Below are 15,809 nucleotides of genomic sequence, written 5' to 3' on the forward strand. Positions count from 1 at the left end.
GGTGTATAATACAATATATAATTTTTATTTGGCTGCAATTTATACAGTAGATATTGATATCAATATGTTACCTATACCTATTGAGGTACATTGATCTTTGACTATGCGGGGCCCATTGATCAGAGAATCAAAGTTCCCCATAGAAGACGAAGTGCCCCATGTTTTTGTTTATAAGCAATACAGTTAAACGAATGGAATTGTATTTATAATTTAAAAAAAAACTATATATAAACAAACAATAGCTTTTAGCATTTCATTTTTTAAATCTACTTATGTTATAAGCTAGTAATAATAATACTATTATTTTATAATATCAAAAGAATAATATTTAACATAATAATTAAAAAATATTTAACATAATATTATTATGTTAAATATTAGCATTTATTAAAAACATATGTTTTTATTGATATATTTTTTTACAGATCTTAAAATGGTTAGAAATAGAATTAAAAAAACAAATAAAGTTGCTATACCAAGTGAAACAATGAAAGTAGCTGTTAATAAAGTTTTAGAAGAAACACAACTGAATGTAATCTATGTTACACAACTGAATGTTATCTATGAACACAACTGAATGTTATCTATCTATGTTGTAGCACGTCAGTTTAACATAGATAGAATGACTTTCAAAAGATATTGTCGTAAAAAGAGGTTTAATCCAAATGAAGCTTTCAAGCCTAACTACAACAATAGACAAGTTTTTACAGCAGAAGATGAAAAAAGTTTATCAAGTTATTTACTAATTGCATCAAAAATGAACTATGGCCTTTCAACTAGGTCAACGCGATTTTTGGCATACGAATTTGCTTTAAAAAACAATAAGATATGCCCATCATCATGGATCAAAAATAAAATTGCAGGCATTGATTGGTTGCAAGGTTTTATGAAAAGACAACCAGAGTTGTCTCTACGAACACCTGAAGCAACGAGCTTCGCTCGATCAACAGCTTTTAACAAACACACTGTAAGAGAGTTTTTTCAAAATCTTAAAACGGTAAGAAATCGATATAAATATAATCCTAACTGTATATATAATGTTGATGAAACTGGTTTAACAACCGTTCAAAAGCCGGTAAAGGTTTTAGCTGGTAGAGGAAGCAAACAAGTTGGAAGAATCACATCTGCAGAACGAGGAACATTGGTAACTGCATGTTGTGCCTCTAATGCTATTGGAAATTCCACTCCTCCATTGTTTATTTTTCCTAGGGTAAAGTTTCATGATTACATGATTAAGGAAGAACCTCCTGGATGTGTGGGATTTGCAAATCCTTCTGGTTGGATGAACTCAGAAATTTTCATAGAATGGATTAAACATTTTGTTAAATATTCAAACTGTTCTCAGGAATCTCCAGTTTTGTTACTTCTCGACAGTCATGAAAGTCATATTAAAAGCTTGGAGCTTGCAATTCAACATGGAATTACAATGATAAGTTTTCCTACCCATTGCAGCCATAAATTGCAGCCATTAGATAGAACTGTTTTTGGACCATTGAAAAGGTTTTACAATTCTGCATGTGATAATTGGATGGTTTCAAACCCAAGACCAATGACCATTTATGATATTGTTTCAATAGTTCGAGAACCGTATACAAAAGCTTTCTCACCATCAAATATACAGACAGGATTTAGAGTAGCTGGCATTGAGCCATTCAATTCTGAAATTTTCAAAGATGACGAATATTTACCATCATCAGTTACAGATAGAGCTGCTCCAGATACAGTTACTATCACTCCTGTCAACAACATGGAATCTGAAATGATACCAGCACATGTTAATCACATAGAGTCTGAAATAACTATAGTAAATATTGAAACAAGTATTTTAAACAAAGTGTCAACAAGTGTTGCTTCTATAATCTCACCTGAGGTTTTAAAACCTTACCCAAAAGCATCTGCCAGAAAAAAAAAAGTTAAAAGTAGGCAGTTAAAAACAAGGATCTTGACTGATACTCCTGTTAGAAATGAAATTCGTTTGTCAAAAGAAAAGAAAATTTTGAAGCAAACCAAAAATCAACAAAAAGTCTCCACAAAAGATAAGAAAGAAACTAAGAATTACTTGCTTAGGAATAAAAAAACAATGTAAACCAAAAGCTGCTTCACAACTTGACTTTCACAAATGATGAAATATTCTTAATCAAAATATTGTACTTTTAACAAGTTTTGTAAACTTAAAAGTTGTATTCTTATTTCAGTCTTTATATTTCAGTTCTTATAAATTTCAAGTTGTTGCAAAGTTTTAAACGTATATTAAGCGGGTAGCTTATAGCTGCTGTGATTTATACATTTTTTAATTAAAAATTAGACTAGTGGGTTTAACTGCTATATTTAAAAAATAAATAAAAAATTTAGATGTATTATATGTTATACAATATTACCCTTTGACTAAATTATTTACAAGGTTTAGTTATAGAAGTGTTAAACGTTTAGATAATATTACGCATATAAGATCAATGTGCCCCAAGTCGGAGATCATAGTACCCCATAGTTTGGGGTACATTGATCTTTTGAGAGGGTTGTTTAAAAGTTAAAATTATTCATGTTTATCATTTTTTTAAATCAAAATATTTATATATTCCAAAAGCCAGATAGTTCTACATGTGTTTCGTAGTAAATAAGTTTTTACAATTCTTTTTCAGGTTCTGCGCAATTTTCAAAACACTGCTACGGCGATCAATGCGCCCCCATCTCCCCTATACCAAGTATATCACTTTTTTCAGGTAGCCTTAGGCAAACGGTTTTTTGAGGTGGTTTTTTTTTAGAAACATATATAAATCTTGACAACTTTTGAAAAGAAGAAAGTTTTGGCTTGATTTTTATATAACTATTGTGTATCGCTACCATACTTTTTTATGGAGTATTTTGCTGAGAATTTTGCATGAAAATTTGGTTGATGCTGTCACTTGGATTTGTAGTCAAAGAAATGTAGAGTCCGCTTTTTTTATTATTAAAATAGTTTGCTTTATGCATTTTCTATGGACATGCCAAATTTCAGCAAAAAATAATTATAAGCAATTAGTCTAATTGGTGTTGGACTTTAGGTACCTAATTTCGGTTTTTCTGTTTTTTTTTTTGTTTTTTTTTTGGTAAGCGAAATCCGGGTGGGGCCGAAATCCGGATAAGTGGGCGAATCAAATAAAAATCTTATTTTGAATTATTTTGGAAAGTGTCTATTCGCACGACCGTCGTGCAAATAAAGAAAATAAGCTTATTCGCACGACCACGGTATATATAGAGTAAAATATAATTAAATTACACAGCGTGCTTTTGTATTTTTAGTTTCAGCTTGTCAAATTTAGTATCAGCTTATCATGAATAGAACATCTATATTTTAATATTAATTTGTTTTATATAAAGTTTCACTTTTTTGAATTAATTTCTATTTTTTTTTTTTTTTTAATTTGTTTCTCTTTAGAACTGCTTTTATGCATTACCCAGAACAACGTCGATTTTATGCATTACCCAGAACAACGTCGAAGTGAAAAAATAAAGGATGACATCAGCACAATGTTTAAACTTGGTGTTAAAGTCTGTTTTTTGAAAGAATACTTGCAAAATAAAGAAAGCAAAGTAGTAACATCAAAAAATTTTCTCAACATAAATAAAAAAATTGAACTAGCACGCAGTTGCGAAAAATCAAAAGAGGCTTTGTTGATTGATGAACTGATGTCCCTCTGTAAGTCTTCTACTCTAACTTTACATTTTCAATTTTTGTATTTTTAAGGATTTATGACTTAGGGTTAGTATATATAGAGAGGCAATAAACTCGTGTTAGCTTGAACCTAAAAATATTTAGAGAAGTTTACCTGAAGTTAATTGGGTTATAATTCAACTATAGATTAAATAATTCACTTTATTATTCAATTTATTTTATTATCTAAAAGTTGAAGTTTGATTTTCAATTTCAGGTGGAAAAGATCCTGATGCAGTTATATCTGTTCAAGTTGATTCAGACAGTGTTCTGCAATTTCTTTTAATAATAAGCGGAGATATGAAACAGGTGTTTGATATGTTTCCTGAAGTGCTAATGATTGATTGTACATATTGCACAAACAAATTAAGAATGCCTTTATTCACTTTGTTAGTGGAGGATGGAAACGGAACCGGTCAAGCTGTTGGTTATGCTTTCATTGCACAAGAAACTGAAAATACTCTGCAAGATGTGTGAAATTGAACTTATATTGAATCTTGACCAAGTTAAGGTTGTCATTCTTGATAAGGACTTGAAAGAAATAAGTGCAGTCTCCAAGGTTATGCCCTCAGCAGAAATCCAACTGTGTAAGTTTCATGTTTTGCAGGCATTTTATAGATTTTCAAATAAACATGCTTTAGCCAGTATTGAAAAAGAAAATTTAAAAAGAATATTTCAATCGCTTGTGTATGCCAAATCAAAGAAATTGTTTGATACAAATTTGGGTCATCTTGCTAAGTTGCACCAGATGTTGTAATAGTATACTACAGCAAAAAATGGGGCTTGCCACACCTAGTTAAGTATTGGGCATACTATGAAACTATGAAGCATGTTAATCTTAAAAATACAACAAATAACAGGTCCGAGTCCCATAACCAAAAAATCAAAAACATTTTATCTAGAAAAATGTCTTTAGCTGAGGCAGCAAAAGGTATCCTTTTGTTGCATGCTGATAAATTTCAACAAATGACTCATATTGAGTTCAATCAATCTTTTAAAGAGCCATATCGATTAGGCACTGCTGAAGATAGAATTACAGATGATATTGTAAAAGTATTAACTCCATATGCTGCTAGAATTGTAATTGCAGAACTAAAAAAGTCTCGTACTGACTTGTTAGTATTTAATAAATTATGTTCTTGCCCTTTGCATGTAACTATGAAACTTCCTTGTCGACACACAATGGCAGTAAAAATAGTAAATGGGGATGTTGTTTTTAAAGCAGAAGATGCAGGAGAGCGTTGGCATTTAAGCTATCAAAAAAGAAGTTGGCTTTCTCGGAAGATCAGAAGTTTGCATAATCAGGCTAACAATGTTCTTCATTGTTCAACTAACAAAACTGAAAAAAAGTCCCTTAAAGTGCCATTTTCTAAAGATCAGAAATTTAAAACTGTCATGGATCTATGTAAACCAGTTTCAGATTATTTATCCAGTCTTGGAATGAACGAGTTTGAAGAAAAATTTGATTCATTAAATTTAATTTATAAATTGTGGTTAGTTGGGAAAAAAGTTTTAATTTCTGATTTGGAAACACAAGTATTGCCTGAAATCTCCAATTCGCTCGAAATGGCTTTTTTGTCTGAAACATCAGAATTGCCCGAAGTTTCTGAATTGTCTGAAATGTCTGATTTGCTAGAAACGTCAGAGTTGCCCGAAGTGTCTAAATTGTCTGAAACGTCTGATTTGCCAGAAACGTCGGGGTCGCCCAAAGTTTCTGATTTCCCAAAATGTCTGATTTGCCTGAAATGTCCGGTTCTTCATACTTTTCTGAATCATTGAGCTATGCTTTACCATCCTGTCTGAATTTAAATGAGCAACTTAGAAATCAAGGAAGCGTTTTATCTTCAAATCTATTTTCTCTAAATGGCAGTGTCAACTTGAAAGGTCTTCCTGCAAATAAATCGGAATTCTGCACCGGTGAAGCTATAAATGTTTTTAGTAGTTTAGACAATGTATACTTGCCTAAGGTTCCTCCAGTTGTAGGGAATGTAAAGATTAGAAAAGCACGACTTAATAGGAAACATGAACTATATAATGATCCTTACCATCAATCATGTAAGCGAATTTTAGGCAAAACTGCTCATAATGAACAGTTATTAAAAAAGCAACTCTCTGTCGCAGATCTTCGACTATTCTCCATTAAGGACTTATTCAAGATGTTATCTGATTTGCACATAAATAAAGCACAAAAACTTTTATCCATTCAGTTTCCAAAAGTACAAGGATTACAAGACCCTATTTTCGGATCAAAACTTCATTTTAGAGTGCAATCTGGAAAATTTATTCAAAATTTACATAATGGTGCAATGCATTGGCTTACCATTTCCAACTTTTTAAGTACTGATCTTAACTCAATTGATTTTTTTGATTCCTTATATTATGATTTAAGTGTTAGTGGGAAGATGCAAGTAGGATCGATCATGATGGTTAAAGATGCTTTTTTGAAAATACAGTTCAAAGATTTTCAAAAACAATACGGTGGGCTTGATTGTGGTCTTTTTGCAATTGCAGTGGCAACAGATTTATGTTACAATCATGATCCAAGCATAAAATGTTATAAGCAAGAACTTATGCAAGATCATTTGCTAAAATGCTTCAGTGACACCATTTCCTATAGAGACGAGTGAACGAAAAGAGAAAAAACAATCTAAACCAATTAATTTACCACTATATTGCATATGTCGTCTTTCGGATAATAAAGAAGAGAAAATGGTTAAATGCGACAATTGCAAGGAGTGGTTTCATGTTTCATGCCTTTCCATTCCAAAGACTATATTTGAGAATTCTGACCACTCTTTACATTGGCATTGTAATTCATGCAGCTAAGTAAGGTATTTTATTTAAAATTAAACAAATATTAGATTTAAATTTTTATTATAATTTATTATCATTTTAAAAATTATAAATTAGATTTATAATTAAAAAATACGATATGTAAATGTTTAATAGTTATTGTATATTAATGTTGTACTCTAGGATGCCCAATGTAGCAGTTAACAGAGAAGTTTTGTACTATTGGATTTGTAAAAAAATTCCATCATTCATCATGCTTCAAAAATTTTCGGCTTTAAATTCAATTATGTTGCAAGTATGTTAGACCTGGACAAAATCCCCCCATCCTGTTCTTTTTATTTTTCACCTCTCTCCCCCCCCCCCCCCTCCTACCACCACTTGCATTAATCTTAGGGTAACTAAACGTAAAAGTAAAAAAAATATTATTCTCTTTTTTTTTAATATGAAAATAATTTTGATTTGATAATGTATGTTCAAATTAATGTTTTATATCTTAGTATGCTGAGATATGGCAGCTAATAAATTCTGTATAACGGTGGCATGTAAGTTTTACTGAGTTTCTTTCTTCTTCGAGTTAGTGAAGTTAGTCTTGTCCGAGGCGATAATGAAAATGATATTAAAAAAATGTATTGCAAATCAGTAAAAAATTATTCAAAAATTTTCTAGTGTTTTCTCTGCAGCTGCGCGTATTTAAATGTTTATATTTGAAATCTTTTTATTTTAGAAATTAACAAAATACTCTAGACAAAAATTGATTTGTATTAGGGGTTTCAAAATCTATAAAATGTATTTCTATAAATCTATAAAGTATAAAATGTCAAAGTGTGCAACAAAGTGTGCAAAAAATATATATATAGTCTCAAACTGGGGCTGCGAGAGTGCCAATGGTGCCCGGGTCAAAAATAGAGAAGGGCCCCACTTTTAAAACCATAAATATTCAAAGCTTTTTTGTTTTGCGAATGTTTTGTTTTTGTAGAATGAAGCAATTATCAATTTTTGCCACAATAAATTGTACAGGGTTCGTAGCGAACATAAAAAACATGGAGAATTGGTCTATTTTAGCTAAAGTCAGGGAAAACCTGGAATAGTCTGGAAATTATTATTTTTTAATTAGATAGTCAGGAAATTATGATCGTGAAGTGACCATCCAATTAACTGAAAGGAATTGATAAAGCTTTTATTGAAATAATCTGTTACGCAATCTGAAAATGTTTATTTATAAAATATCCAATATACAGATGGTTTTTTAAAATGTTATTTTGCGACTAAAATAGTCAGGGAAAATTGGCTGATTTTTTAAAAAAAGTCGGGGAATTTCTTATGATAAATTGAGTACGAACCCTGTTGTATTTCTGCGTTAATATCAATTCTCTGGCTTAAAATCAACTAATCAAAACTGACACATAAATCAGAATATTAGTTTTAAGCCCTGAAGTAAAAAAGAAATCAATAAATACTTCGAGAAAGGAGAATGAGGTGCTTGAATATGGGTTTTCGAAATTTTCTTGCCCCCTAAATATTCATTTTTGCTAAACCTAAATCGTAAACGGTTTTCTTAACCCAACCCAGTTTTCTAAAGCACTCATTTGGTTGATCTTCTCACTGGTCAGATCAAGGTTTTTCACGACATGTTTAAAAGCTACCAACACTTCTCTCCTCAAGTGATATGATGGCGTCAATACGGGATTGTATCCTTGCATAGACATATTCTCATATAATGTCTATGAAGTAAAACTAAGCAGTGATGAACTACAAAAACTAAGCAGATTTCACATAGTCAGTTATTAAAAAAATTGTGATTTATTGTAAAAAAAACTTCCGAATCTGCGTTCGGCGCCCCTTCAAGCTAGGCTCCCGGGGCAAATTGCCATATTTGTCCCTCCCTCTCAAAGGACCTTGCTAAATATGTTTCACTAGTGAGTCGACTTTACTTGTTTTAGGTGTAAACTTTATATAGAAAATGTATCTGGTGCATATAACATACTTGCTTTGTGTTAATCTATTTTACAGTATCTAGTTCACAAATCCAAAGTAAATTTCAAAATCTAGTACTGATAATACTTTATCTAAATTAAACTGGAACAAAAGTTGGTTGGCTAATAGAAAACAAAGTGTCAAAATAGTGTATGCATGTCCCAATAGAGATAAGTATTTAGCGGAGTACCTAATGGTTTGCTTTTTTCTTCTTTTAATGCTCTACGTTGACGATTGCATAGTGAACTTGGATAGTACAACTTATTCACGCAATATGGTATATTATATTGCGTAAATAAATAGCTGCGCCTACCGGGAGGCGCTGCTATAATTGCAAATGTTGTAAGAAAAGAGGGGTCCTTGCATGCCTCTCTCCATCAGAATAATTAGAATATGCATTTTATACATAAATTGTATTTTCTGTTCGTAATTTTAATTAATTTTTAAATATTAATTATTGATAACTGAATAAATATACTAACACAAATAGTCGTGCTAAAATCCGATTTCTTTTTTTTTTAGAAGGGTCGTGCGAATAAGCTTATTTGCCTTATTTGCACGACCGTCGTGCGAATAGACTCGGCCATTATTTTGATTTATATTATTAGATTTAATTTAATAAGGACAAGCTTAATAAAACTGTTTTAGATGCACTAACAGATAGTAAGTTCAATTTTTTTATGCATGATAATAGTATTAACAACTATTTTCAAATCCAAAAAATAATGATTAATGTAAAAAAAATTTTTATGTAACATAAAAAAAGATTAATGTTTTAGATCAAAACTGTTGATATTCAATAGCAACAGTTTTAATATTTTAAAACACTAACATTTAATATTTTAAAAACACTAGGAAGTTTTTTGTTAAGATTAAACCAATGAAGTATGTAATATACTTATTTATATGTGGTTTATAATAGCCTATTAAACTATTGAATTAATTGTTAACTGTTAGTATCAGTTGACAATTTTGTTAAGATATCACATATAAATAAAAATATTTCATACATCATCAGTTTAATCTTAACAAAAAACTTCTTAGTGTTTTTAAAATATAACAAAAGATATCATTATTATTGTCTTTAACCATATTTGGATTATATATTTCTTTATCTGTGGATTAGTGTTTAAATGATTATACAAGCATGTCTTATATTTATTTCTTGTTTAGATCCTACCCAGCTTTTTGTAGATTTTTTAAGACTTCATAAGTATAAGTCACATAAATTTTGGGTTTATTCATTAAAAAAGCATTTGCATAATCACAAAGAGAAAATAGTATACAATAAGTAAATGTTAATAAACATTTATAATATCTTCCTAATATAGAAACACTTAAAAAACTTAAGGTAATGTTTTTTACTTATTGTATACTATCTTTATCTGTGCTTATTGTTTACATAAGTTTATAACTATTCCTAATGTTATCTTGTTGCTTATAAATATATTATCTTTATATTTTAATAGTTATATTTTATTTTCATTTTGTTAGTATAGTTGTTGCACCTTAAGCAGAACAGCTTTGAAGATTGTTACATTTTTAACTTACTGTTGATAATTTCAAATTTTTTTGTGTACAATTTTTTTGTTATTTTTAGTCGAATCTTCACAGCATACCGCTTTGTATCAGTTTGTATCACAGCATTTGTATCGCTTTGTATCACTTTGTATCACAGCATATCGTTTGTATCAGTTCGTACACACTGAAAAAAAAAGGTAGAAGTTTCTACCTTAGGGCCGGATATGTGATATACCCTTAGTAAGCTATAATTTTCTACCTTTTAAGGTAGAAAATTATATTAAAAACAATTATTTGTCATACAATTTTCTAACTTAAAGGTATAATTTTCTACCTTATAAGGTAGAAAATTAAACCTTACTAAGGGTATATCACATATCCTACCTTTACTAAAAATTTCTACCTTTATTTTTTAGTGTGTGAATGTTAATGATTATAGAATTTGCTAAAACTTTTTAATCTGTTAATAGATTTTAAAGATTACTAATTTCAAAGTCATTTTTTGCAATATTTATTTTTTATTACAAATTTTGAATTTTAGTTGCATCTTTGTCTTCAACGAATCGCGAGTTTACCAATTATTACTTTTTAATATGTGTATATATTTTTGACGAATGAAATATAAATTTTTTATTAAATATTTTTTAACCTTAGTTCTTTCTACATCTGCTATAAGTGGTATGTTTACAAATTTTTCAATATGTTTATGCATATCTTGGCAATTAAAGTATTTATTTTTAATTACAACTTTGAAATCATTAGTTGCATTTTCAGCAACTACTATGACTAATAAGTTTAAAAACTATTATTTGCAAACATGTACACTCTTTTCTTATCAGTTGCAAATTTTTATAAAAACTTTTTTTATCTTTAGTTCCATGTGCACAACCTTCTTTTGGTAAATTTATGATTTAGAAATGTTTCTGAATGATTATTGAATTTATGTTTCTACTTATATACACTGTTTAATGCATTAGTATTGTGTTATTCCTCAAAGTGCAGTAGAATGAAATTTTTACTCTCGTTAACATTTTTTAAGCTATCATTGATTAATACTTTGTTCATATTAATTATTAATATTAATATTATTCAGTCTATCACTTTCACAATTAATTGTTTTATATTAAACTGTATATTAAATTGTTTTATATAAAGTTGTTTTATATTTAACTGTGTTATATTACATTTTAAAACAGAACAGCTTTGACGATTGTTAAATTTGTAACTTACTGTTGACAATTTCAAATTATTTTGTGTACAACTTTTTTTTTATTTTTAGTCGAATCTACACAGCCTATCACTGGTAAGTTTGTATCAGTTTGCATATGTTAATGATTATAGAATATAGAATATTTCAAATGTTGATATATGTGAAGAGTATTTTGCATACTTATTTACTATTTTGTTTTAGTTTATTTAAACTGTTTGTTTGACTTTATTAATAGTTATTTGGTTTTAAATTAGTTTACCTTATGTTTACAGTTCCTAAAAATTATATTTGCATTATTGATGTTGAAATACTAGTTTCTTGTAACCGTTACTTGTTTATGAAGGTATGAGATTTTTAAATTATTTGAAGTTTTTTTGGTTTATATAATTTAGTACATTATTTTACATTATTTATAATGTTATTAATTATCTAAAGTATATATATTATTTTTTTAAAGTATTATATATTATTTTTTTGTTTACGCAAATTGAATTGAAACTATAATATATTAAGTCTTTATATATACTTTTTAGAGGCATTTTAGGGTTGATACTCCAACTTGCATCTTGTAATGTGGTAAGATTTGTGAAAATATATCTCCTTTTTCAAATAAACACAATTTAAAAAATTTTTTATAATTTTTATTGACATTTTTTTCAAGTTTGAATTAGAAGGAAGGAGGGGGGGGGGGTCATTGGGCGTGGCACATGCCCCTTCCCTAGTAAAATAATCTTGAATACTTATTTCCCTTTTTCAATAAACTCAATTTAAAACCTTTTTTCAAATATCTTTTAAATTTTTTTTTTTTTAGGTTGGATAAGACTGGGCGGGTGGGAGGAGGGGGTGCATTGGACGTGGCACATGTCCCACCTCTAATGTCAATCTATACACAACTTAAATATGCTGTAAAATAAGAAAATGTAATTTAAACTTTTTAACACAAAATATAATCAATGTGTTTTAGGTTAAAATATTTATAGAAAAGTAACATTTCACTACGAGGGTGTTAAAACGTAACAAAGACATCTCTACCTTTTAATCTAAAATAGACCACTAATATTTGGAAATGGAATGGAAGCAAATTAAATTAACTTTTTATGTATAAAGATAACATATTTTATTAGAAAAACACTCTTTCGTGTGAAAAACTTGTATTTTTTTAAGGTTACGATGGTGTTCCGGTACCCCCTCTGGCCCTCTCGCCCTCTAGACACCTCTTTTATTTATAGAGTTATTTGAACTTGTAACCTACTCTTACATCTATCTTTTGATATCAAGGTATAGTTATTTGGATAAAATTTGACAAAGTTATAACAGTTTCTTCAATAAATCCATATATCGAAAATTTGCTACTAAAAACGTCATAACTTTTTTTTAAATTGTTCGTTTTTAATAATTTTTTCACCATTAAAATACCGTATTGAAGGGCTTTCGAATGATATTTAACATTCTAGTATATGCTCAATTTAAGAAAATCAGTCCACGTACCTATATATATATATATATATATATATATGTATATATATATATATATATATATATATATATATATATATATATATATATATATATATATATATATATATATATATATACACACACAGGGGATAGCTAGCTAGTTAGCTATATAAACTCCATTATCTCGAACATTATTATTAGCAAAAAGAGAAAGGTTCACTAAAGCTCGTGCAATATTATTGTTATTTTGATCTCTATTTTATTGTCACAACAATATACAAAAATAAACAGTTACAAAATCATTTTATTCAACGCCAACTAACGATATATTTAAAAAAGTATATTAAAATAAACTACTTACGCAATTTTGTAAAACTTATTTTAACCTAAATTATTTAAAACGCGTATTAAAAGGGGTCATTTTATTTCGGTGGGGGTTAGAAATGTCTAAGCCCTTGGTTAATCCATTTTGCCATGTTTTAAAATAATTTAACTCCCGGGGTTAATTTATTTCGAAATAGATTAACAGGGGAGTTAAAATGTTTTAACCGGGAGTTAACTTTTTTGGGAGTTAATCCATTTCACGTCACCAGCCCTCTTTTGTTTTACATATATATAAACTTTTTTTCCCCCGTCTTTTTTTAAAAGGAACTTAGTCTTTAAATCATAAACATTTTTAATTTAAAAAAAAGTTGTATTTAAATTTCTTTAATTTAAAAATGCAAATGAAGGTCGTAAAGATAAAGTAAAACATATTTTGCAGGTTTGAAAATTTTACAACGCTGCGTTTCAGAATACATTGTTTCTTAGCCGAGAAAAAAAATATTTCTTCAGAGCCTGTTTATATGGATAGCGGGCTGGCTCGTTTTCCAAGATATTGACGTCATCAGTATTTTAACTTACTTTTATTTTGCGTTTCTATAAATAAACGAGCTAGTCCGGATAGCGAGATCTCACTGTTTTTTGCCGAGATCTCGGCAAACGGGCTGCTTAATTTTTTATATAAATTTGTACGCATGCGTACAAATTCTTACATTTTTTGAATTTAAAACCTTCCGCGTAAAATAATAAATTTTATAATAAAACTGGCAACTTCCGTGTCTTTAAAATTTTATTTGTTTAGCTTTTATAATTTACAATTAATCTTCGATTTTATTATTTGCAGTTTTATACTGCTGACAACTCTCACTCAAAATGACTGATTTAATTGATAAAACAAAACGGAAAAACTTTAAATGGCATCATAATATGATTGAGAATCTTATAAATTGTGCTATCAGCTATAAAGCAAGGATGCTTTATAAAAACCTTGACTTTGATGCCGATAAAGTTGGTTTATATAGAGATGTTTGCTTATCTATGGCAGAGATCTATAATAAAGATGAAGAGTTGTATTTTGGGCCAGTTGCCATTGATACTTTAAATGAAAAGGACTCAAAAGAAGTAATAAAACGAGGAGTTAAACAAGTTCAAGAAAAATCGAAGGAAATCCGACAAAAGTTCTCGAATACAGTTGTGAGTGGAAGTCAAAGTGGAAGTGGTAAAATTATATTTGAGTTTTACGACCAGCTCATCTCCTTGTGGGGTGGTTCAGCCAATATTGAACCACTTATATTTGGTGTTAAAGAGGATGATTTTGTTGAAACCGAAGAAACTCATTTTTCAATTAATCAAGGCTCATTAGAAGAGGTAGAGTTAGTCAACAATAGTGATACTGCAGATAGTATTAATAAACCTAAATAAAGAAAAAGTTGAATAACACAACTAATTGACAATAAAAGAAAGCACTTAGAACAAAATTTTAGCGCCGCCCAACGCGACCAACTACTGCTTAAAAAAGCTAGAGATGATACTCAATTTAGAAAAGAAATGGAAGAAGCGATGCGAGAATCGACAAAGTGCCTCACAGAAAATATTAACAATGTAAGTAAATCAATAACTGACCTGGGAAATGGCATAAGTCGTTCTATTGAGCATTTGGTACAAGCTATGATACAAACTCAACAACAATCATCAAACCAAAATCAGTTCTATCAACATTCACATATTCACATATCCAACTTAGTCCCTTAGTGTTACCAACAAATACTTGTCTAGATAAAAACACTTTCAAAAATATTGAGAAAAAATAAAAACAAATAATCTTATAAAGAGTCTTTATAAATATAATGTTCAAGATGTTTATTATTATTATTATTATTATTATATATATGTGTTTGTGTGTGTGTGTGTTTGTGTGTTTGTGTATGTTTAATTTATCAAGTCTGTAAGAGTTCTATGTATAAATATTCCTTCAGCTTCATTAAAAGAATATAATATTGTATTCTTTTTCGTTTTTTTCAATGAGATCTGTTTATGATTTAGCTAGGTCGTCGTCAACATAAGAATTTTTTCACATATGTTATGCAATACAAAACAAGCATAAATAACAGTAGGAACAGCCTCTAACGGGTGATGCGGAAGTTATCGGACAAATCCTAATTTCATTATTTGAGAATAATAATCAGTTTTTGTGGTTTTATGCGTAGGCATAAACGTTCTATAAAATATAAACTTTATTATTTGAAACACAATTATTTAAAATGAGGTTAAATGCAGCTGAACGAGAATCTTTTCGAAAGCGACTAAAAATGTTTTTTGTAAATAAACCTAATAAAAATAAAAAAATCGTAAATCATTTTGAAAAGGAAGGATTTGCTCGAAGTACAATTTATGATAACCTAAAAAGACTTAAAACTGTTCAATCGTTTTTTGATAGAAAGCACCCAGGTCGTCCGACATCCTGGACTAGAGAAAAGAAAGCCAAATTAACGAGACTTTTCAACAATCGAAAAGGGGTCAGTCAGAGAAAAATAGGAATTAAATTCGGTGTAAATCAATCGACAATTGGTCGTCAGTTAAAAAAAATGAATATTAAATATAGAAAACGTGAAAAGACTCCAAAATACACTATAGAACAACAAATAAAGGCAAAGAAAAGAAGCAGGAAACTAGTTAACCAACTCTACAACACAAAATCGCTTCTAGTCATCGATAACGAAAAATACTTTTGTTTTGCAGGGGACAACATTCCTGGTAAATTCTGGATACTACACAAACAACAAAAAGACATGCCCAGAAAGTGTTCGTTTTATAGGAAAAGAGAAATTTCCAAAAAAATTA

General features: G+C 29.2%; 1 protein-coding gene across 1 annotated transcript; it reads left to right on the top strand.

Moving 5' to 3' along the window:
* The first annotated feature begins 622 nt into the window (after positions 1 to 622).
* On the top strand, positions 623 to 4,168 carry LOC136074335 (uncharacterized). Its single transcript, XM_065786641.1, has 3 exons — positions 623 to 1,973; positions 3,416 to 3,676; positions 3,909 to 4,168. The coding sequence occupies exons 1-3, from the start codon at positions 623 to 625 to the stop codon at positions 4,166 to 4,168; spliced, it is 1,872 nt and encodes a 623-aa protein (XP_065642713.1).
* The last annotated feature ends 11,641 nt before the right edge of the window (positions 4,169 to 15,809 follow it).

The sequence above is a fragment of the Hydra vulgaris genome, chromosome 01 (genome assembly GCF_038396675.1).
Source record: "Hydra vulgaris chromosome 01, alternate assembly HydraT2T_AEP".
Lineage (NCBI taxonomy): Eukaryota > Metazoa > Cnidaria > Hydrozoa > Anthoathecata > Hydridae > Hydra > Hydra vulgaris.